At 47.1% G+C, this 23,478-nt stretch overlaps 1 protein-coding gene across 6 annotated transcripts in view; it reads left to right on the top strand.

Moving 5' to 3' along the window:
• GRIK4 (glutamate ionotropic receptor kainate type subunit 4) overlaps positions 1-20,626 on the top strand; it is a 491,778-nt gene extending 471,152 nt beyond the window's left edge. For 5 of the 6 annotated variants that reach the window (XM_070473470.1, XM_070473471.1, XM_070473466.1 and 2 more), the window contains 3 exons: positions 484-612; positions 15,990-16,108; positions 19,808-20,626. In XM_070473470.1, the coding sequence (XP_070329571.1) occupies positions 484-612; positions 15,990-16,108; positions 19,808-20,167 (608 nt within the window). In that variant the 3' untranslated portion in view covers positions 20,168-20,626. The remainder of the gene's footprint in view (positions 1-483; positions 613-15,989; positions 16,109-19,807) is intronic. The other variant, XM_070473469.1, reaches the window with a different exon arrangement.
• The last annotated feature ends 2,852 nt before the right edge of the window (positions 20,627-23,478 follow it).

The raw sequence follows: 23,478 nt of genomic DNA, 5'->3' as shown, positions 1-23,478 counted from the left end.
TTAAATAAAGTAGAAAGTAGGCAGCTGATGGACAGCACGAGGTTTGTGTCACAGAAGATGTGCCTCCTTGGCCTCCCAGAGGCAGGTGGATGGGGAGCTTTTGCAACCAGTTCACCGCATGCCAATGGGCAGCTGGGTTCACCCGGGTAGAATACAGTGGCGCCTGGATGGGGAGGTGGGAGGGGCAGCTGTCTGTCTTGACCCACAGTGGGGTCTTGGCCGTGGGCTGGGCGTGCCAGTCAGCGTGGAGAGAAGGGAAGTAGAAATAGCTGGTGCCGCACGTAGAGCCAGAACGCAGTCCTCTCCACGGAGAGTCCCAGCCTGAGCACAGTGGAGGCCGTGCTCCTGTGGGGACCCCAGCCCCTCGCCTCCTGCGCTACAGGGGCAGGGTGGGCAGCGGGGAGGTTGAGGCCTGGCCAGGGAGCAGAGAGATGCAGACGGGGCACTCACGTCCTGTGTTTTGGGCTCTCCTGTGACCCCCAGGCTCCGTCTTTCGGGACGAGTTTGATCTGGCCATTCTCCAGCTGCAGGAGAACAACCGCCTGGAAATCCTGAAGCGCAAGTGGTGGGAAGGGGGCAAGTGCCCCAAGGAGGAGGATCACAGAGCCAAAGGTAAGGGCGGCCCGGGTCCCCCTCCTGCCTGGGAGACCAGAGCTGTTTGTCTCTGGCTTCCAAATCCCAGGTCATTAGAGGTTGAAAACTAGCCTTGAAAGGAGCTCAGAGCCAGGCTGGGATTGGCTAGGGTCAGCCCTGTTCGCAGGTCTCGGCTCCCTGTAGGGTATCCACTCCGGCCTGCTCCCAAGTCCTAGAGATGCTAACCCTGCCTCGTCTCTTGAGTCCAACCCCTTCTGCGCCAGCACCACCTCTTCCGCTGTGGCCTGTGTCCCTGGCACTCCGCAATCACACAATTACAGCAGCCTGGCTTCATTTTCCCATTTTTGCCCCTCTTCAATGTTCTCTCCGGGGCTTCCCAGTGGCGCTAGTGGTAAAGAACCCACCTGCCAGTGCAGGTTAGATGTAAGAGACTCAGGTTCAATCCCTGGGTCAGGAAGATCCCCTGGAGGAGGGCATGGCAACCCACTCCAGTACTCTTGCCTGGAGAATCCCATGGACAGAGGAGACTGGGGGGCTACAGTCCATAGGGTCACAGAGTCAGACACAACTGAAGCGACTTAGCACACTCACACACACACAGTGTTCTCTCCACCAGGAGCCTTAAAAAGGTAATTCTTTTTAAGACGCACATAAGATTGCAGCCTTGGGGGCTTCCCTGGCGATTCAATGGTTAAGACTCTGCCCTTTCACTGCAGGGAGAGTGGGTTCGATCCCTGGTCAAGGAAGTTCCTCATGCTGTAGGTGCAGCCAAAGGGGAAGAAAAGAGATTGCAGCTTTGGCCTGGACAAACCTTCCAATGGCTCACATCTCACTCAGAATAAAACTCAAGCTTTCATTGACTCCCAACCCTACGTGATCTCTTCCCCCGTTTTCTTCCTGCTCCCCAAGCCTGCTCCTTCAGAAGCTACCTCAGAGGGGCCATCAAGTCCCCACCCTGCATACCTCTCCCCCTCCTCTTAACTGCTTTATTTCTCTCTTCAGACTTTATCACTACCTGATATTATTATTTTCTATTAATCTGTTTACTTTCTGCCTCTTCTAGAACATAAGCTCCATGAGGGCAGAGTTTGTCTTCCTCACAGGGCTGTCCACTGGGCCTGGCACATGGATATTGTATTGAATGAATGAATGAATGTTAAACCCAGCTGGATAGAGAGCAGTCACTGACTGCCGTGAAGTTGAGGAGGGGCTTCCCCTGTGGCTCAGCGGTCAAGAATCTGCCTGCAATGCAGGTGTCACAGGAGACATGAGTTCAGTCCCTGGGTCAGGAAGATCCCCTGGAGGATGGTAACCCACTCCAGTGTTCTTGCCTGGAGAATCCCTTGGACAGAGGAGCCTGCCAGGCTATGGTCCATAGGGTCGCAAACAGTTAGACATGACTGAAACCACTTAGCATGCATGCACGAGGGTCTTGAACACGTAGCATTTTCTGTCAGGGGAATATACACCCTGGCTTACCCAGGACAATCTCGGAGTACGTATCTGTTGTAGATCAGTTGATGCCTGTTAGTTATTTTTAGAATGCCCTTTCATTCTCCAAATGTCCTGGTTTGAGCAATAAATCATCTGGTCACCCCAGTGATCTACTGCAGCCTTGCTAAAATATGCAGCGAGTTTACCTATACACGCTGTCCCCCGGGGAGGCGGCAGGGGAGGAAAATGGATGATCCTTGTGCTTCCCTCTTAGCTCAGCGTGAGCGATTATCCAGGATGAGACAGTGAGGGAGTGACTTTGTGTTCCTAAGTGTCTCCATGTGCGTCTTGATCCTTCAAGGAGAGGGCTCAGGAATACAGGGGCAGCCCTTAGTCATTTAGAATACAGTCTTGTTTTTTTTTTGGCCGCACCGTGCAGCATGCAGGATCTTAGTTCCCTAACCAGGGATCAAACCAGTGCCCCCTGCAGTGGAAACACGGAATCGTAACCACTGGACCACTAGGGAAGTCCTGATCTGGACTAATTCAAAATGGAAACAGAGAGGTAGACCTTGGGACCCTGAGTTAAACAGGAGAAACGTCCAGGTTTCTGTCACCCTAAAAGCCCCTGATCCTCCTCCAGCCCTCTCCCCCCCACAGTGGGTTGGGTGCCTTCTGTGACTTTGGACTGAGCACTCAACATGCTGCGTTGCATCTCTTGATGTCCTCTGCCTGGTCCATGGCACCTTAGAGTGGACCTGTCTCCTCAGCTTCTATGTCCCTGGCCTCCCCTGCAGAGACTGACGCATAACAGGCACTCAGTGAAGTTTGTGGGGTGTGTGATTGAAGCCACTGACCATAGCTGTCAGAAGACACCGCTAACAGTTCCCCTGGGCCACACGAAAGTGTTAAACGACACTTGTGTGATGGTTTCCTGGGTAGCCTTCACGCCCGGAGCTCTCCATTCCGTAGAGTTGTTCCTGACTCTGATAGCTGACTGGACATATGCGGGGAGGCGGGGAGGCTATAGATGAGGGAGGTTGATCAAAACAGGGGTGGCCAAGAGCAAGGGCTCAGAGAAGTGCAGGGACCCCACCAGCTCTGGCTGCTCCAAGCCTCCCTCCTCTTCTCCTTCTCACTGGTGGTGAGGTCCCCCGCTTTCCTTCTCTTTGTAAACCTGATCCTGTTTGATCTTTTGGAGCCTAGTTCCCCTCGAGACTCACTACTGAGTTACCCCAACTCTCCAGTTTCCCCTTTCATCCCTGACGGCTAAACCCAGCCCCTGGCCCTCGCCCTTTGTTCACTTTGTATGTGTGTTTATTTTCACCGGTAATCTATAGAGGAACATTTGGAGGGCCGCAGATTGGCAAGGACATGATGATGACTCAGGAGCTGGGACCTTATGGTTTTCACTCAGGGACCTCAATTTAGATCGTCTCTCTCCCATTCACGATTTCACCCAAAGTCCACTGGAATCCCCCCACTGCCCAAGAATGGGGCTTATCAAACCTTCACCCCCCTGCACACCTGTTTGTTCTGCCTACAGCCACTGTGTTGGTTCTCTCCCCTGAGGCAGTGTGCACAGGGTTCAAAATCATGGATAGTGGGTCAAGTGGACTCTGCTCCATAGATGGCCTTGTTATTTACCCTGTGAAATGTCTTTAAGCCCTAGTTTCCTTCTCTGGAAAACAGAGCTAAAAATAATAATGACCCTCCTTGGGCTATTGCAGAGATCGAATGAGATAAATCATGTTAAATGCTTAGCAGGGCACCTGGTTCAAAGGAAATGAGAAGTGATTTTATTCTAAATTTTTTATCTAAATAAGCAATTGAGGTCTGAATAGTGTCCACAAGTACATCTGTCCACCCTGTATTCCTCCAGGCTACATAGCTCTTCTAAGGTCAACACATAGGACATCAGTTTCTGTTAATAGCTGTTCCCTATGGACTATGAAAACCTTAAGGACAGGGTTTCTGTCATATGTATTTTTCTATCCCAGTGACCAGCATATCATTTGACCTTTCATCAGTACCTGATGAAAGGAATGGAAAAGAATGAATGAATCAGCCATCATCTCAAGGACCTACAGACTGGTCCTACTTCCTAAGTCTGTTTTCCTCCAGACAGCCCTGACATCCAGGCCGTGGATGGAAAGTGTTTACAGAGCCCCCACTGCCTCCAACAAACAGTGGAGACTGCTGTGTATCAGGCACTGTGTTGGGCTCTGAAAGTATGAAAAGCAATGAGACGTGGCCCTGCCCTTAAGAGGCTCAGCACCCAGAGAGAGGCACAGATCATCACTGTAACAGTCACAACGCACAGATGCTTTCATAGAGCTTGACAGAAGGTATTATGAAGCCCCAGGGCAATACTTCTGAGCAATATTCAGGGAAGGTTTACAGAGACGTGGGGCCTGGACCATGAAACATCATTAGGAGTTACAGCTTTGTTTATTTATTTTTATTTTATTTATTTCTTTTGGCTCTGCTGGGTCTTCGCTGCTGCACGGGCTTTTCTCTAGTTGCTGTGTGAGAAGCACGGGCTTCTCATTGCAGTGGCTTCTCTTGTTGCAGAGCACAGGCTCTGGGGCACATGGGCTTCAGTTGTTGCGGCTCCTGGGCTCTAGAGCACAGGCTCAGCAGAGATTGAACCCAAGTTACCTGCATTCATAGGCAGATTCTTTACCACAAAGCCACCAGGGAAGCCCCAGGAAGTCACAGCTTTAGGAAGATTATGGAGCACAGCTGTCATACTCAGAAATTGGTTTCAAAAAGCAGGGTGAGGTTGGAGTTAAGACGACATTGAAAACTGGGTGAAGGCACGTGGACAGCAAGCCAGTGTGTCCCAAACTTTCCCCTGGAAGAAATGAACAGCAGAGAAGACTGTGTGTGTACTTTTGGGGGGTCTGGGGACACAATCACAAACGTCTCAAACAGCCCAACATGTTTGGAATATCCTTAAAGTCTTCTGTTTTGTCCTAAAAACACATGTGAGTGTTGCATCTGACAACTGAATATAAGCATGTTTATGTAATGGAAAAACCCTTTTCTGGCCTAAACCCTGGGTAAAATCGTGTCCTGGGAAGATGTCCTAGGAGCACCGCAGAGCTCCACACACGCCTTGGCACACCAAGAGTACGCTGGACTGAGTTGGTGACGTTGGTGGCAGACCTCAAAGGCTCTGGCATGAGCTGCGGCTTCAAGAAAGCAGGTGTTGCAGATGGAGTTCTGAGCTATCAGTGGCATTCCTTGTCCCAGGGGACAGTCATTGCCTTGGGAGGAACAGAGAGGCGATATTGCCTTTAAGTTCTAAAAGAAGTTGTTCCAACTCAGCAGACACAATGTTCTTAGAAGTCAAGGTGTTTGATTTGCTAAAAAGTATTTTGGAATACAGAAGGCCAGTACCTGAAAAGAAGTGTGGTGTAAAGCTGACACTAGAACTTCAAAGACCCAGGCCACCCAGTCTGCAAACCAGATAAAAAGATGCCCTCCTGAGACAGGGAGTTTCTGAGCAGGAAAGGATGTGTTAGAATTTGGAGGGTCCCTGAGAAGGAGCCTGGTGCCCAGCTGAGAGGTACAGAATGCCAGAGAGAACTCTGGATTTGTTGGGAATCCCTAGAGGCAAAGAGATTTTTACTTGCTTCAAGAGTTTAGCAGGCCCCGGAAATATGTGTCATGCTGCATGGAGTGGGGGCACGAGAGATGGCACGTGGGGACCAGGGGCAGAGAGGTCGCAGGGACAGGCCCGAATTTTCCAGGGTCCCAGGCAAAGATATTGGAAATCTAAGTCTAATCCAGCATTAGGACAGGACACCTAACTCCACCCCCATGACATAGTCTCCTTGCTAACCTCAGACCTGAAACATATCCAGGAGTGAAAGGGGATCAGAGAAAATACTGTATTTAACTGAATGTAAACGTGAAATTTAAACATAAAGAAATCTCTGTGTTTTTGGCAATCAGGTGAAAATAGGAGCCTGAGGTAGACATTTGGTACTTTTATAGGAAAATTAAGTTGTCGCTTTTGCAGCGTGGTTGGCTTGGGATATTCTTCCCCATTCCACAGAGGCTTTAAGAAGACTGTCTAACAGCAGAGCTCAGAATGGATGAAGGAGAGAGGCAGGGAAAGCAGGCTCCCAGGGAAGATGGAAAGAAGTGAGCAGGAGGCTTCTCCCCACTCTGCAACTGGGGACTGAATGTTCCCTGGCACGGAAAAGAGAACTGAGCAGATGAAGAGGGAAAATAAACAGTGGAAGTCATCCTTGCCCAGGTCTCATGTGCTTCAGAAGATGCTCGGGTTCTTTCAACCAGCTGATGCTAACTTGCCTCCTTGCGGTCGTCCTTGGGTACAAGATGGGGAGCCGTATTAATCAGCGGTGTTGTCCAAGAGGAGGCTGTGTGGGAGATGGTGTGCAAATCAGCTCAAGAGCCAGGGCTTCGGTTCCCAGCCCAGTCACAGCAGCTGGTGCCAGTTTAACGCAGTGGCCCCATTTCTGCCATGGCTGAAACCCAAGCAGACATTACTCAGAGAGGCTGAAAGCCTTTCTGGCTGAGCAAATGTCCACGTGACCTCTGCCAAGCCAGGCCAGAAGCACTAACCTGGAAGGACCAGAGCCACTGCTTGGTCTGTGTGACAAATTCGCCATCAGACTTCCAGGATATAACTCTCTGCTTGACAGACCTCCCCTCCTATGGCAGAACAGGAACCAGCATGGCCTGAAAGCTCTCCTCCTTTAAGTCTTTCATGGGGGCCAGGAATGGAGCCGCAGGACCATGTCTTTTCTTGCATCTCAGATTGAAGAAAGGGCAATCCTTTTCATTTACTTTCCAAAGCAGCTCCTAGGGGATCTTTCTTTTATTGATTGGAACCCCTTGGCTTCCCCATGAACCTAAAGGAAGGAGGAGAAGATGGAGCGGACCGAGGGGGACGGAGGTGGAGGGAACTATGAAGGGGGTCCTTATCTCACAGACCTCTGAAGCTGAGAGTGACATCAATTAGGATGTTTCAGACAATGCACAGTGCCTGGCATAATCCTTTTCTACTGTGTTATCCTATTAAAATGTGATACATTTTAAAGAAAAGGATCTGATGCTACTCCACTTCTAATCCAATATGATAGCTCCAGCATCGCTGCCAAATTCCAGAGAAGAATCCTAACATTGGGCTGATGCCACCACTCTGGGGTGCTTTTTTTTGCCAGGTCTTCCTTGGTTCTGATGAGAACCACAACATTACCCCTTGGCTTCATCTATCCCCATTTCTTTCCCTGCCTATAACTCAGTGACCGGCTACCTGCATACACAGCTGAAAAACACAGATCGTGTGGAGGACAGGAGCATTACAAAAAGAAGCAGGCTTCATTCCAAGCTGTTTCATTTTCTTCTGCCTTGTCTTTTCAAAAACACTCATTTTATTTATTTTCTCACTCAACTCCTATAAAAAGAAATATCGCTAGCCACTCACAGGGGCCGACATCCCCATTCAAGGGAATTGGATTACTGAAGGCTTTGCAGAGCAATCGCCAGACAAAAAGGTAGTCAGTGAATTCCAAGGAAATTAAATACTTTTATCTTGAAAAACACAAGCTCACAATCAGGCTTCAAAGGAACATAAATACAACACCGGGCTGTGAAAATCAGGATTCCCTTTCAAGGATGGAATAGAGGCCAGTGGCATTGACTCACAAAATCCTTAGAGAGCAGGAAGTTTGCTGTCTGGCATGGCGGGAATGAAAGTGTGAGACATCTTAGTAAGAGTGGGGGCGAGTAATGAGAGGGGTGGGGGGAATTGTGGGGACATTTTCCCTTCTCTTTCTTCCCTGAGGACCCAGCTCTATTATGCTGGTTCTCTAGTTTCTCTGGAGAGAGCCAAGACTGGAAACCTGAATGTGGGAGTTTAAATAGTGTCTCAAAGTGATGCTTGCAGAGAAAGCCTCTTCCTAAACAAATGGGATTGACTACTCAGAGACAGGGAAACTCTGGGATGGGGGGTGGGGGGAGGGCAGAAAGCATGATCAGGAACAGAGGTGAACTGTGGCCCAGTGCGTCTGCATCAAAGGAGGTCAGTGAGTATAAAGACCACAGCCCCACTGTGTCTGCAAAGTGAGGCAAGATTAAGTCAATGGATCTTTGATCCAAACATTTGATGTAATGTTCCCAAGGATAGAAGGGGCTTTTATAAGTGGAACTCATAGCCCATACATGGGCTTCCCTGGTGGCTCAGTGGTAAAGAATCTACCTGCAATGCAGGAGACATGAGTTGGATTCCTGGGTCAGAAAGAACCCCTGGAAAAGGAAATGACAACCCATTCCAGCATTCTTGCATGAGAAATCCCATGGATAGAGGAGCCTGGTGGGCTGCAAATCCATGGGGTCACAAGAGAGTCAGCCGTGACTGAAGGACTAAACAGCAGCACAGCCCGTGCACAGGACCCCCCTCCCCGTCGCTTGGGATGGGATTGGGGCGGTGGTCCTAGCAATGACTTCAGTCATGGCAGCCAGGTTGAGCTCTATAGTCATTCTCCAGGGAGAGGTGGTATGGGGTAGGGATATGGCCTTAGACTCTGGCTTCCATTTGAATTAGGCACTTCCGCTTGCCAGCTGTGGGGTCCTGGGCAAGTTACCTGACTCCAGTACCTTGGTTTCCTTTATCTGGAACATGGAAGCAAGGATAGTGCCAGCTTCACAGGGCAACTGTTAGGATTGGATTAAAATGTTTAGCCTGGTGAGCTGGCTCATATTAAACATTCATAAAGGTCAACTTTATTTTTATAAACATTAGCTGGGCAGCCAGACTTACCTGGATTTCACATCTTAGCTCTGAAGACTTGGGCAAATTCTTGAAGTTCTCTAAATTTCTGTTTCTTTAACTATAAAATGCCGACCGTGGACCTCCTTTATAGTATTTTTAATGAGTATTGAATGAGATCCGAGGTGCTCAAGCTTATACTTTGATAAATTGTAAAATGCCCCTTCTATAATTTTATTTTGATAAATTGCAAAATTTATCAGATGCGTTTCCCATCCATCTTCTATTCTGTCTCGTGCCATTACTGTCTCCAGAATCTGCTAAGGTCTAGTCAACAGATGTCATGATCCATGCAAGAAGAAATGGCAGACTTAGTTTCACTGTCCTCAGCGGTGCAAACATGATGATTCACTTTGTGTTCTCTGAAAAGGTTTTGCAGGTCAGCTCATATATGGGCAAGTAAAGTTGCTATTTACAACAAATAGATCCATAGAGATGGGGCCATTTAATATATTTGCATGAATTTAGGTGAATGTGGCTCTGAATTGTTTATTTGTTTAGTTGCTAAGTCATGTCTGACTCTTTGTAACCCCATGGACTGTAGCCTTCCAGGATCATTTGTCCATGGGATTTCCCAGGCAAGAACACTGGAGTGGGTTGCCATTTCCTTCTGCAGGGGATCTTCCTGACCCAAGGATCGAACCCTGGTCTCCTGCATTGGCAGGCGGATTATTTACCACTGAGCCACCAGGGAGCTTCTAGACTCTGAATTAGTAAGTGCTTGAAAATCATATTGATCAAAGAATCCACGTTCTTATCAAATGTCAGTCTGGAAGGTTGCACCAAGGTTCAGCACCTAGCATAGAGCTCAGCTCATGGGAGCTTCTCAAGAAAGATGTGTTGACAGATGTCAAAGACAAAATACGCTGCCTGCTAAGGGAACTGTGGTGCCAGTCTCTCCTCTCTCTGCCCCTGCTACGTGACTCCTGTTGCCTCTGCCTCTTTGCTTCCCAGGCTCCCATTCAAAATGAATTGTCCTGCCTTGCATTTGCAGATTTCCACAGGACCATCTGGAGATATGCATGGGTTTTAAGGTCTGGGACATACATGCACCTGAATCCAAGAGGTGACTATTTACTGGTCAGAACCAAAGGCAGAGCAGGTGGCCGGGTGGCTGGGTGGAGATTCAAATCCATTCAGAGGTACTCCCTTGCAGGTGGCCATTCCCCTCTGTAGTTCCGGAGACAGTGTTCTTCATTTGCATTTGTCAACTATCATTTGTGTTTTGGGGCAATCTGTGAATGACACCGAAGTTAGTCTTTAATCCACCAAGAGTTTATGGGGAGAGTTCGATTCCATTTAGGTTTAATAGTCTTACTTCTGGGACCCAACTGAGCCTCAGAAACTCAAGTGTCAGGAAAATCTGTTTGAAAGCCATCTGTCTGGATGGCTTCTGTGTGGTCCTGTCTGAAGAAGGGAGGGAGGGGGTGATAAGATGACTCCAGTACAGGTGTGGAGGCATCTATGAGTACATCACGGGCTTTGGGGTCAGACTGGAGGGAGTCCACATGACAGGCTCCTCTGAGTGATGGCTGTGAGCTGGGGAAGGCGTCTGACTTCTAGGAGAATGACTAATGACGATGTTAACGGAACCGCTGCTCCCTCCTAACTCTGCTTCCCGCTCGCTCCCCACTCCATCTGTTTCTCAACTGCAACTCTGCCAGCAATCTATTCTTGCCTCCCTTTTCCAATAAGTTCCTAAAGGCACGAGCAGTATATAAGCCCCGCTCCTATGCTGGGGGGGTGCGGGTGCCACTCAGCCTGAAATCAGCACACTGGAGCTGACAGCCCTGATTAACATGCTGGTCTTGAAACGTGAGAAGCTGGGAAAGAGAGGCTGTGGGGTGTTTCACTGACTCATGGTTTCTACCAGAACCCTGTTTAAACCTAAGCTCCTCCAAGAAGCTTTCCCTCACCTGATCAAGATTATCCCAGCACAGATCACCTGTTCGTTTATAACTCTCCCCCAGCTCCATCCCTCACACACCTGCTCAGGACCACTTACGGTCAAGTCCACATTGCGGATCATCCACGTCCTGTTCAGTCCCCCTTTGGCCAGTCATTCAGTACAGTCTGGGCCACCTGCCTGTGTCCACCAAGCTAGGAGCATTGGATGAGGACTAGTGCTCAGACTGTCCATGATATCTGACTCTCTACAACCTCACAGACTGTAGCCCCCACGCTCCTCTGTCCATGGGATTTCCCAGGCAAGAACACTGGAGTGGGTTGCCAATCCTCCCCCAGGGGATCTTCCCAACCCTGGAATCTTCCCGACCCAGGGGACAAACCTACATCGTCTCTTAGGTTTGTCTCCTGCACTGGCAGGCGGATTCTTTACCCATAGTGCCACCTGGGAATAATGGATGAGGGCTGGCCCACTTAATCATTAATTTAAAAGCATTTGGTTAGGAGTGAGTACATATCACAGTATAAATCCGAAGTTTTGGGTAATGCAGGCTTCTACACCTGTGATATGTCCTTATCCTCTTTCTGTCAGCTCATTTTTTTCAACAAGCACTTATTGACTCTTATGATGGGCCATGATTGTGGTTTTACAGAGCTGAACAAGACATGGATCCTCCTCTCAAGGGAATCACAGTCTAGTGGGAACTCAAGGTATATACATTAAACTAACGATTATTCTATGCAGTTTTAGAGTGATAACACGGTGTATTAGAAATATTCTGACCAAAAAGCTCACTCGGGCAACTACATGGCTGGTAAACTTGAGAAGGACAGGCTGTGTGCAGAGAAATCATTTTGGAGTCTTCACCCAAAGTCCAGGCAAGAGATGGTGGGGGCCTGAGCTAGGGAAATGGTAGGAGAGAAAGACAGAAGGATGAGAAATTGAAAAGCATTTAGGAGGTTAAATCAGCAGGACAGTACATGGAGGAGAGGCAAGAGACCCAATGCAGGAAAATAGGAGAATATGCTTCAGAGCAGGCAAAGACAATTGAGAAGACTAGGGGAAAGCAGAGAGCAATGGCTTCATGAAAAAAAGGAGGAAGAGGAAGCTCCCTGATGGTCCCATGGTTAGGATTTGGCACTTTTACTGCTGTGGCCCAGGTTCAGTCCCTGGTGGGGGAAATGAGATCCCAACAACCTCACAGTGTAGACAAAGAAAAAAAATGCAAAAAAGGGATTGGTTGACAATGTTATTATTACAAGAAGTCATTTAAGTTCAGAACTGGCAATTTTCTGATAGATTAGAAACAAAATGTTCACTGGTGACCCTGATGAACTTGGTTTTAGTGGTACAAAACAAAATGTCATGGAATGACAAGTAAATATTCAGGAGGATAAAAGTGAATTCAGAGCACAATCATTTTCTCCTTTAGATACCATAGACAGACTGCCTAGCACCTAAAAGCTTTTCTAGAGTGCCCAAAACTATGCTTGAGGTCTGGAAAAAATTATTAGTTTCAAAATGCAAAGAGAAAACTGCTAAATTAAGTTGACATGTGTAATTAAATATCTCCAAGATGTAACATTGTTTCGACTTCATTAACTTTAAATTTAATATTCATAAAAACTGCATTACATTTAGAAACAATTTTTTTCAGCTTGATTTTTCTCCTTTTGCAAACATTCTCTTGTATGCACAACAACTGCTGAGAAATCACAGCCAATTATACATTAACTGTTGCTTGCCACTCCATCACATCAGAAGCAGAATTTTAAAAATGCATTTAACATATAATGTGGATACATTTTCTTTTTGTTTCATGTGGGATGGGGCCACCAACTGTAAGCTTTTTAAGAGCTGTCTTAAAATAGTTCTGATATAGACAAACTGTTTCAAAAAGCTTGGCCAGGGAAGAAAAGAAAAAAGAAGGGTATTCACTAGACAGAGCTGGAGGGGGAAGAAGGATTTTTTATTTTTCTTTTTTAATTTTTAATTAATATTTTATATTGGGGTATAGCCAAGTAATAATGTTGTGATAGTTTCAGGCGGACAGCAAAGGGACTCAGTCAAACTTACACATGTATCCATTCTCCCCCACACTCCCCTCCCATCCAGGCTGCCACGTAACATTTCGCAGAGTTCCCTGTGCTAGACAGTAGGACCTTGTTGGTTATCCATTTTAAATATAGTAGTGTGTACACATTGATAAGAAGGGAAAGACTTAAGTGTGTTTTTGCACGCTGAGGGAAAAAGCCAGTGGGGAAGACAAGATTGGGGAGGGCCAGGATGGTGACAGAGGGTGACAGGGACACACTGGAGCCCAGATGGCAGAACTGGACTTGAGGGTAGAACACCTCCTCTGCAGAAACACGAGGGGAGGTTGAGTTCCTCAAAGGGGATCCTAAGAGACACTACTTTGCCAACAAAGGTCCGTCTGGTCAAGGCTATGGTTTTTCCAGTGGTCATGTATGGATGTGAGAGTTGGACTGTGAAGAAAGCTGAGTACTGAAAATTTGATGCTTTTGAGCTGTGGTGTTGGAGAAGACTCTTGAGAGTCCCTTGGACTGCAAGAAGATCCAACCAGTCCATCCTAAAGGAGATCAGTCCTGGGTGTTCATTGGAAGGACTGATGCTGAAGCTGAAACTCCAGTACTTTGGCCACCTCATGCCAAGAGTTGACTCATTGGAAAAGACCCTGATGCTGGGAGGGATTGGGGGCAGGAGGAGAAGGGGATGACAGAGGATGAGATGGCTGGATGGCATCACTGACTTGATGGGCATGAGTTTGAGTAGACTCCGGGAGTTGATGATAGACAGGGAGGCCTGGTGTGCTGCGATTCATGGGGTCACAAAGAGTTGGACACGACTGAGCGACTGAACTGAACTGAACTGAATCTTTTTTCTGGAGCTGAAGCTCCAATACTTTCGCCACCTGATGCAAAGAGCCAACTCACTGGAAAAGACCCTGATGCTGGGAAAGATTGAAGGCAAAAGGAGAAGGGAGTGATAGAGGATGAGATGGTTAGATACCATCACCAGCTCAATGGACATGAATTTGAACAAACTCTGGGAGATAGTGGAGGACAGAGGAGCCTGGCATGCTGCAGTCCACGAGGTCACAAAGAGTTGGACACGACTTAGCAGCTGAAAAACAACAGTGTTTTTTCTATATCAGACAGAACTATCTGAAGGTGATAGGAAAGTCCATGGTACCTCAACAATCACTTAGGGCTCTGTTTACCTAAACAGGTGGGCATCCTTGGTATCAGTTATCACTTCCCCATCACTGGGGAGCCCTTTCTTCACAGGGGCCGGCTGGAGAAACTAGTTAGCCCATGATGTTCAGGTCCATGTTCTAAAACCTGGTTCTCACCACCCCTAAAGCTACGACTTCACACCCCAGCTAGATTCTTGGGGCATTCCCCCTTAAGTTTTTCTTTTGTCTCTCTAAAGTTCCTATGGTCAAAAACATTCTGCTTAAATGGTTCCAGGTTAGAGGGACAGGTCATCAAAAGAAGACCAAACACCTTCCTCCTGGAAGGAAGAAATCTACTCCAAACCGTCTATGCGTTCCCTTGGAACTGAGATTTTAAGTTGTCTCTTGGTTTTGATTATTCAAAATAGAGGATATTGTATTCACATAAGTCCTCAAGAGTTGGCTGTGTGGCCCTGCAGACCAGAGTGTATAACCCATTGGGTGCACTCATGATGTTAGCCCTTGGAGTAGCAGATTATTAGTATAGGCAGGTGCTGTGCCATGCTGTGTAATTTTAAAAACAAAACAAAAACCAAAAAAACAAGACAGTCATTTGAGACTTTATGAAAGGAAACCCAAGGCATCTTGAAATGGCTAGGCAGGGATATTTTTCCAGCTTTCCCAAGTACAGGAAGCAGGGTCAGATTTCGGCTCCTAAACCCTGGTTCATCTCAGTGTTGCGGGACGCTGGCTCTCCCTGACACGACATAGCTCCCTGTCCCATGAGGGCACTGCTGGTTGACCAGACACTCAAAACGCGTGAGCATTCAGGAACAACACAGGGGGGAAGCCACACTCTTGGCACTTTCCTAGATAAAAGCTGCTTTTTGATGTATGATTGTGGCCCCTGTTGAATCAGAGTTTCATGTGTTTCTGACATTCCCCCCCCACAAAAGCATCCAGTTACATAGCTAATGTGGTGTTTGACACTGCAGAAGTGAAACAAGATAATTCTAGAAATATCTGTTAAGTATATGTTATTTGGACAGTTATACTAGGAAATGAGGTTATAACCAGATATTGTGCCTGACTTGAAGGAACTTAGCTATGTACAATGCTTTCCCAAATAAAATTTGCAAACAAATTTTAGGCCTGGCTGGAAAAGAATCACCTGTGAAATGCATTTAAAAATACAGATTCCTAGGCATCATTTCCAGAGGTAGGGATTCTGTAGGTCTAGGGTAAGGACTAGGGAATCTATGTTTTTAATGAGCTTCCAAGGTGGTTCTGATGGCCTTCCAGTTTGGGAACCACTGGTCTGGTGGAATAAAAAGTTTTACTTTCCAAGGAAGTATTTTAGTAACATGTTGACACAGATAAGTAAAAGAAATTTTTTTCTATCTACAGTCTGGTTACAAATTTTTTATATCCATAGATATAAATGGCTTTATATCAAGCAAACACAGTGTTAGGAAGATTGACTATATTTTTATGAAACAGCTAGAATTTGCTGGTATTTTGTTATCATTGTTATTGTTGTTGCATAGTCGCTAAGTTGTGTCCAACTCTTTTGCAACCCCATGGACTGTAGCCCACTAGTTTCTCTGTCCATGGGATTTCCCAGGCAAGAACACTGGAGTGGGTAGTCATTTCCTTCTCCAGGGGATCTTCCTTATCCAGGGATCGAACTTGCATCTCCTCCATTGCAGGCGGATTTTTTACCACTGGGCCACCTGGGAAGCCCTTTGGTATCTATATATAGACTAAATCCAATTTTGCCTGAGCCCATTTTCATAAAATGACGGCCACTCCTACCCCAAGAAGCTTCTCACCAATCTCCTCCACTTGCATCTGCATCCCCTTCCCTTCTTCTCCTCCAGCTATGCTCTGCTTTTGTTACAAAAGAATAATTATATCTCAAGGAACATGTGTGTAAAGCATCTACAAGTCTCAAGTGCTGGTAATTCAAATAACATTAAGCATTTTTCATAGAATAATTATGTCTCCCAGCTCTTTTACACTATTTTTTGTTTGTTCTTACTTTCTTACAGGACTAGGAATGGAGAATATTGGTGGAATCTTTGTGGTTCTTATTTGTGGCTTAATCGTGGCCATTTTTATGGCTATGTTGGAGTTTTTATGGACTCTCCGACACTCAGAAGCGACTGAGGTAAACCTTCTAATGGGTATGACCTGTATAGTGTTGGCAGGCAGGGCAAAGTTCAGAGGCTCATGCAGGGACAAAGGTCATTTCAGACAGAACCTGTGAAATCCCACAGGAGAGGAGGGGGCCCACGGATTTAGCACAACTGTGATTTAAGGTATAGTATTAAGAGGAAAAACAGGCAAAAGTAACCAGGTTACAATGGAAACAGTGCTTTGGCTCTTCCATCTTAAGTATGTTTTTGCCTTGCAGGTAAAGCTGTCTAGAGCTACTATCCCAATTCATGAGAGCTCAAAATGGCATCTTCCTTCTCAGAGATTTGGAAGAAGCTTAATTCTCAGACCTGTGACTTAGAAACTGGGTTAATTAAGCTTCACACAGATGAAGAGTCTGAAAAGGAGGAATAAGACTTTACCCAATTGTACCCCCATTCTATCTCCTTACATGCTACTTGCATTATTTGTTTTAATTGGGGTATAATTGCTTTACAGTGCTGTGTTGGTTTCTGCTCTACAACGAAGCCAATCAGCGATATGTGTACACACGTCCCCTCCCTTCTGAACCTCCCCCTCCCCTCCCCTCCCCCACCCTACCTCTAGGTCATCACAGAGCACCGAGCTGAGCTCCCTGTCTATAGAGCAGCTTCCCATTAGCTATCTATGTTACCTATGGTACAGAGAGCATTATGCATGTTCCTCAGAAAACTAAAAACAGAGCTACCATCATTTGGTTTTTAAACTATACTGGCATTTATCTCAATCTCCCAACTCCTGATTGTCCTAAAATCTCGCCCACTAATTGACACTGGAGAAACAGGTCCTAACAGTAACTAAGAGTCCAGGGCTCCTATAAACCTCTGCAGTCCAGCCTCATGTCGGGCCTCGATTTAACACAGCTCACCAATCTCTTCCTCTTTCTCATGTCCCAGCAGAACTTCCAAGCCATCACCTACTCCTCATAACCCTTTGCCGCTTCATGACTAATTTGCCCTCCTGTCTCACCAAGAGATCAGGAGTGACCAGCCCCCACTGAAGATCGCCACCTAAAAAAATCCATCCACAGCTGGAGCCACCCCTGGGGCTGCCTCGCATGTTCCGGTCACCCCTCCACCTCGTTCCCATCTGTCCTCAGCTCCTCTAGGATTATCCTTTTTCTCTCCTTTCTTTTTTCTCCCTGTTCTCTCCCCCAGGTTTACAACTACACTAATGTTTATCCCATAGTCTAAAGTAACAGCATATTACTGTTGCTCTCGCCCTCCCTCTCTCCTCTTGCAAACCCAGGCGATCCAACTGCTTCCACCTCCATGTTCTCACCTCCCTTTCTGGCCTCACTCAAGGACAGCTGGCTTCTCCCCACCTCTGCCCTGAAAGGTCATGGCTAAGAGGCCTGACCCCTCCCAATGAACAAAACCAAAAGATAACCCATTGGGCCTTATTGGACCTCAGTGTGGTCCTTGATGAAGTGGACAGTTCCTTCCAGAACTCTTTCCTCCCTTGCCTTGCCTGCTCCAGACTCTCTTGGTTCCCCACCTCCTTCTCTCTGTAGCATTACCGGCTCTCTTCCTCCATCTACTCCGTAAACAATGATGCTCTTACCTCTCCCTAAGACCTCATTCAAGTGTTCCTTTCCCTGTGAAACCTTCCCCACGTCTCCTGCCTTCTCCCCCAAATCAGAAAGCTACTCATTTCTCCTCCTTTCCACCATCCCTGTAACCAGAGCATTGGGCATTTACACACTGTGCCTATTATTTTCATATCAGCCTGGTTACTAGACATTTTGCTACCCGAAAGTAAGGACTCAGTCTCTTGTGTCAGTATTCCCACTGCAAAGCACAGTATTTGATACTTAGTAGACAGTCAATGCATATATGTCGTTATATTCTGTTGCATATAATAGATTAGGCAGGGGATGATGCTTTTGTTATTATTAGAAGCACAGAGAAGACAAGACTTGCATAGAGTCTCTGCTATTTATTGACAGTCTTGAGCCTAGTCCTGACTCAGGCCATGTTCCATTAGGGGATCTACTTCTCTGTAGCTGCTTCAGGTAGAGAATCTGTGTGAGCTGGGTTATTTTCCCAAGAACTCGCCCGTGGTCTGGATGTACCTTGAAAAATTCAATGAGGAGTTTAAGCGCTCTCAACATCTAGAAAGGAGAGTAAAGGCTACCTGAATTATTTGGCTATGGTAAAACTACTTCCTGTTTCTGCTGATAGAATGGGAAGACTGGAAGAGAGAACATGAAAGGAAAGAAAGCTCCTTCTCCCATCCTGGGGGGAAAATTGTCCTTTCCAGCACAAAGTAGGGAACAAAGCAGAGCATGTATTCACTCTGAAAGAGGTGGGTTTAGATTCAACTTCTAGGTCAGCTATTTGTTAGTTGAATAATTTTAGTAAGGTATATAAATTCTTTGAGCCTCCATTTCCACATCTGTGAAATGGGTATAACCATGATAGTCAGGGGCTTCCCTGGTGGCTTAGATGTTAAAGAATTCACCTGCAATGGAGGAGACCTGGGTTCAATTCCTGGGTTGGGAAGATTCCCCTAGAGGAGGGTGTGGCAACCCACTCCAGTATTCTTGCCTGGAGAATCCCATGGACAGAGGAACCTGGGAGAGCTTGAACTCCTCACTGAATTTTTCGAGGTACATCCAGACCAGGGGCGAGTTCTTGGGAAAATAACCCAGCTTACACAGATCCTCTACCTGAAGCAGCTACGGAGAAGTAGACTCCCCTGATAGAACAATTAGGAGAACAATGGAACAATCCATGTGATCGCAAAGAGTTGGACACGACTGAGAGACTAAGTAAAGCACATGGGAGTCATGGTACAGGTTCAAGATTCTTCATTAGCAATTCTGAAACCTAAAAAGCTCAGTTCAGAAAGTTCCAAGTTTTTAATGTTTGATGCCAGCATATTTGGTGACAAACCTAGACTTGGACTTGTATAAGGCTAATATTTATGGTCTTTCTCTCACTTGGAGTGAGCATATATACCTTTTGCTACAGAAATATTAATGTGTTTGAATGTAGGGTCTTCCCCAGAGCCCACTGGAAGAGATACATAATGTATTTTATGTTCACTGTATTACCTTGTCCAAATCCAAAATATTCTAAAACACAGCTGGACCCAAGAGTTTCTTATCAGGAGAGCTGCAGGAGTAGATGGCTGTTGTACAGTTCTTGTCAGAACAGCAGCCTCTCCAGCCATAACCAGCTGATTAAAAGAAATGAGACTTTTTAGCCTGAGAACAGAATGTTCATGGAGACAGGGCTGCTTTTTCAAATACTTGAAAGACTGACATCTGGTAGAGGGATTACTTATTTAGTCAGCTTCAAGGTCCAAATTTAACTGGGATCAATGGATGACAATTTCAGGGAGAGGAATTAAGTCAGTAGAAGGAAGCAGCGTTTAGGGGAAATATGCAAAACTGGTAGGGGCGCTTTCCCACCGTGGTGAGATCATTGTCTTTGAAGGTGTTCAAAGTTCAAACAACCAGCTGGTAGGGCTGTTGCAGACGGTGGTATGGAGGATGTTTGAATATTAAATAGCGGGTGGAAGTGAGAGGATGAGTTGAAAGCCCTTCGATCATATAAGATGATAAAGTTCTGAAACTGCGCCCTGATCGCTCCCCCGAACTAGCACGAAGGGACGCCTAGGGGGCTGTTCTTGAGAGATGGGGCTGTAACCTCCTCGTGTCCTGCAGGTGTCCGTCTGCCAGGAGATGCTGAGCGAGCTGCGTAACATCATCCTATGTCAGGACACTGTCCACCCGCGCCGGCGGCGCTCTGGGCTGCCGCCGCCCCGGCCCCCCGGCCCGGAGGAGCAGCGCCGGCCCCGGGGCACCGTGACGCTCAGCAACGGCAAGCTGTGTGGGGCCGGGGAGCCCGATCAGCTGGCGCAGAGACTGGCCCAGGAGGCCGCCCTGGTGGCCCGCGGCTGCACGCACATCCGCGTGTGCCCCGAGTGCCGCCGCTTCCAGGGCCTGCGGGCGCGGCCGTCCCCGGCGCGCAGCGAGGAGAGCCTGGAGTGGGAGAAGACCACCAACAGCAGCGGGCCCGAGTAGCCCCGCCGCGGAAGATGCTCGGCTCCCCGGCCCGCTGCGGGGGCGGGATGCGCCGGGCGGGCGCCTGCTGCCCGCGGGCCTTCGGACTGTACAGCGTCCACCCTTCTCTCCGGATTTTGGATCCAGCAACTGTACAAAAAGATCAAAGAGCCTGACGCCCCAGCCGGAGACGGCGCCCTGGTCCGGGGAGCTGGGGCCACCCCAGAGACGATGCGCCCGAGTGGCAAGGGACGCTCTGCCTCCCAGCCACAAGCCCCCACTCCCCGCAGTGGGCCTTCCCAACCCGCCAAAACTACAGAGTCCGGGTGGGGGTCCCTGTCCAGACCGTCAGATGAATTGGTGGCATCATCAGTGGAGTTTCCCCCTAGGAAGGGGCCATTGTACCCTGGGTCTAGTTCTTACAGGAAAAAAAAAAAAAAATTAAACTCAACAGGGAAGTTTTTCTTTTCTGGATTTGTATATTTTTGTTAATGGTCTTTTGTTGTCTCATTTGCTCTCCTTCCTTCCTTTGTTGTCTCAATTCTTTCCTTGGTTTTGCTTTCTTGGGGAGGCAGGGAGGCTGGGTTAGGGATTGGAAGTCACCATAATCTCTGTTACCATTTCCCTAAATTTTAGGATATGGAGCAGCCAGTGCATCAAACTCCAGGTGCTGAATTCTCCTTTCTGTGGGGTGACCGGGGACACAGGGGCGTGGAGGAGAAGGCTCTTGGGAAGAATTAGGTGAGGAGTCTCCAATAAAGGTCCATTAAAGTAATTTTTAAAACATCCCAAACCAATGAACTCAAAGTTGACTGAGAGAACTTGAAATGCCTAAGAGACTAATACGTCCCTTCTTTCTGTTTCTCTTTTTGACTTTCACTGTGATTGGGTTTGGTGTGGTCTTTGGTGAAAGTGATCTCTGAAGCGGAGAGGAGGAGAGGAGAGAGAGGAGCGCAGAAAGCACTGACTATCCCAGGGCTGGTTTGAGAGGGTAAATGCAAACTTCCCAGACAGTGGCCTTGGTTTTAGCGGAACTTGGTGTTCATGGGGTGGAGTTTGGGGAGAGCATGGGGCCCCCCTGCTGGTCCGGTGCATCCTTCGTTACCTGCACCTCTTTTTAACAAAACTCAGTAACTGCCTATGAAGCCAGGGCTATCCTGGATTGGGTGACTTCTTGCTACTAGATATGAGACCTGGGTACAAGAACGTATACGCGTGTGTGTGTGTGTGTGTGTGTGTGTGTGTGTTTATTATATAGAAAGACCATAAGTAATCAAGAATTTGCCAGGTTCCTGGGAGAGGTAGGTTCTTGTGGCCAGTGCACAGGCCTGGGAACTAGGAACTCTTGAGGTCTTACCCACACATGGGCAGTAGCCCTCTTGTATGACTTCACATGAAGCATCTCACTTCTCTTCCATCTGTACATTCAGAGTTGCTGATGCTCTCCAGGCTGTCAGATGCCTGCGAAGTGCTTCTCTACTTGTGAGATACTTGCAGAGTCCACAGCATCTTTTGACAGGAGGAGCAGCCTTCCCAGCAGCCACTTGACCTTTGCTTGGCTTCTCCAATTGGGAGTTTCACTCACAGAGTTTTCATTTTCTGATGGAAAACAAATTCTATGCAATTTCTGTTTGTCAGCTTAGAAAATCCAGAGGGAGAGAGAGCTAAATAGCTATGATGATCACCTCCCTTACCGTCAATACCTTGAATCGAAATTGTCCTCACATTGTTTCTGTTCTGAATGTACTAACATAAAGACACCTTTGGAAGACGACGAGCTTAATTCCATGTTTTTGCCATCGACATTATGTTGACATCTTCCTTGTGCCAGGACAGTTGGTTAGAGCAGCCATCTTGGGGGTACCCCAAGGAGTCAAATAAAGGAATCCAGTTTTGTCCTAGGCTGACCTCTTCTCTCACATGAATTTGAGTCCTTTTACTTTTTCCTCTTAACTCATCAAATGTCAGCAAAGCTCTGCAGACACAAGTCTTTTTTTTTAAACCTTGCTTGCTTGAACCACCTGAAGAAACACGGATTTGGCGGGAAGGGCACCTGGAGGCCGACAGACTGCAGACGGAAATGGTGCCGAGCTGCCCTCAACTCCATCCCTTGCTTCTGACAATGTGGTCCCTACTGTCAGATCACATGTGGGGCGGGAAGGGTTTTTTTTTTTTTTTTTTTCTAAAAAAGACAAATAAAACTCGTTTTTATGAGCAAAACATCTTGATCAATAACAAACTTTTTTAATGGATTAGTGAAGTAAATGTCCCCATGAATCATTTATAAAGTCTGTTTCTTTCACGGAATAAAGATAGACTGACAATGCAAGGCAGTTTCTATCAGCTGCAGAAACCATTGCTGCGCCTCGCTCAAGCTGCGGAGTGAATTTACAACCAGCTAGCTCTCTTCCTTGGTTCGTCTCCACTCTTTATCTGTTGGTTGTTGGCTTTCTTTTCCATTCTGTATTTTCTATCTGACTCTGTATACTGTATAAAGCTGTTTTCTCTTGTCTGTTTATCTTTCTTCGACTGGAATATTTACAATAAAACAGAAAGAAACCCTGAAATGTTAGTGATGGATGAAAGCTGTCTGGGTTTGGAAAAAGAGTGGTTTGGTGTGTCTAAAATCCAGGTACTCTGAAAGCAAATAAAAATGTAAACCCACATTTTGTCTTCCCCTCCACCTGCCCTTCTCTCTTGCCCTCTCTGCAGTTCCCACCCCTTCGGCTCTTTGTTCAGACCCCAGAAAAATCTAGGTGACTTCTTTCAGTTTGTAGTCCTGGAGACAGAGTCAATCCCCACCTCCCACCCCCAAACGGATACACATGTTAATGAAGTTCAGGATTCATAGGGTTTTGTCTTCCTAAATGCACTTTCACAGAATAGTCATCTATTGATACCTAGGGTAACTCTAGTCAGATATCACCCCAGATTCCGCTGGGAGCTTGAAGATTACATCAATTAAAATATAATACTTTGCTTTATTTCTTTTAATTGCCTTGCAGGGCCCCAACGGTCACAAGATCTCTACCTCAGAACCCAGGTGGGGTGTAAGTTGAGTACGTAGATGGCCAAAAAATCTTTTGGCTTCCTCTAATCCAATGCTCATATGAGAATATTCATCCTGGGAACTTGCCAAGCGGCCCTCTTATTGGTTAGGTGAGACCAAAATATCATGATAACCAATCCGCCTGGGGCTGCTCTGTGAAAGTTTATTCGTTTGGAATTCCAAGGAGTTTAATTTTCTTTGGGAATCCAAGGGGGACTTCCCATGGTGTACAAGGCCAGAAAAGGCCGGGGCATTTCAGACTCGGCAGGTTGGTGGTTTGAGT

Source organism: Odocoileus virginianus, chromosome 10 (genome assembly GCF_023699985.2).
Source record: "Odocoileus virginianus isolate 20LAN1187 ecotype Illinois chromosome 10, Ovbor_1.2, whole genome shotgun sequence".
Classification (NCBI taxonomy): Eukaryota; Metazoa; Chordata; class Mammalia; order Artiodactyla; family Cervidae; genus Odocoileus; species Odocoileus virginianus.
Note: the sequence above shows the minus strand (reverse complement) of the source record. Positions and strands in the feature narration are given on the sequence as shown.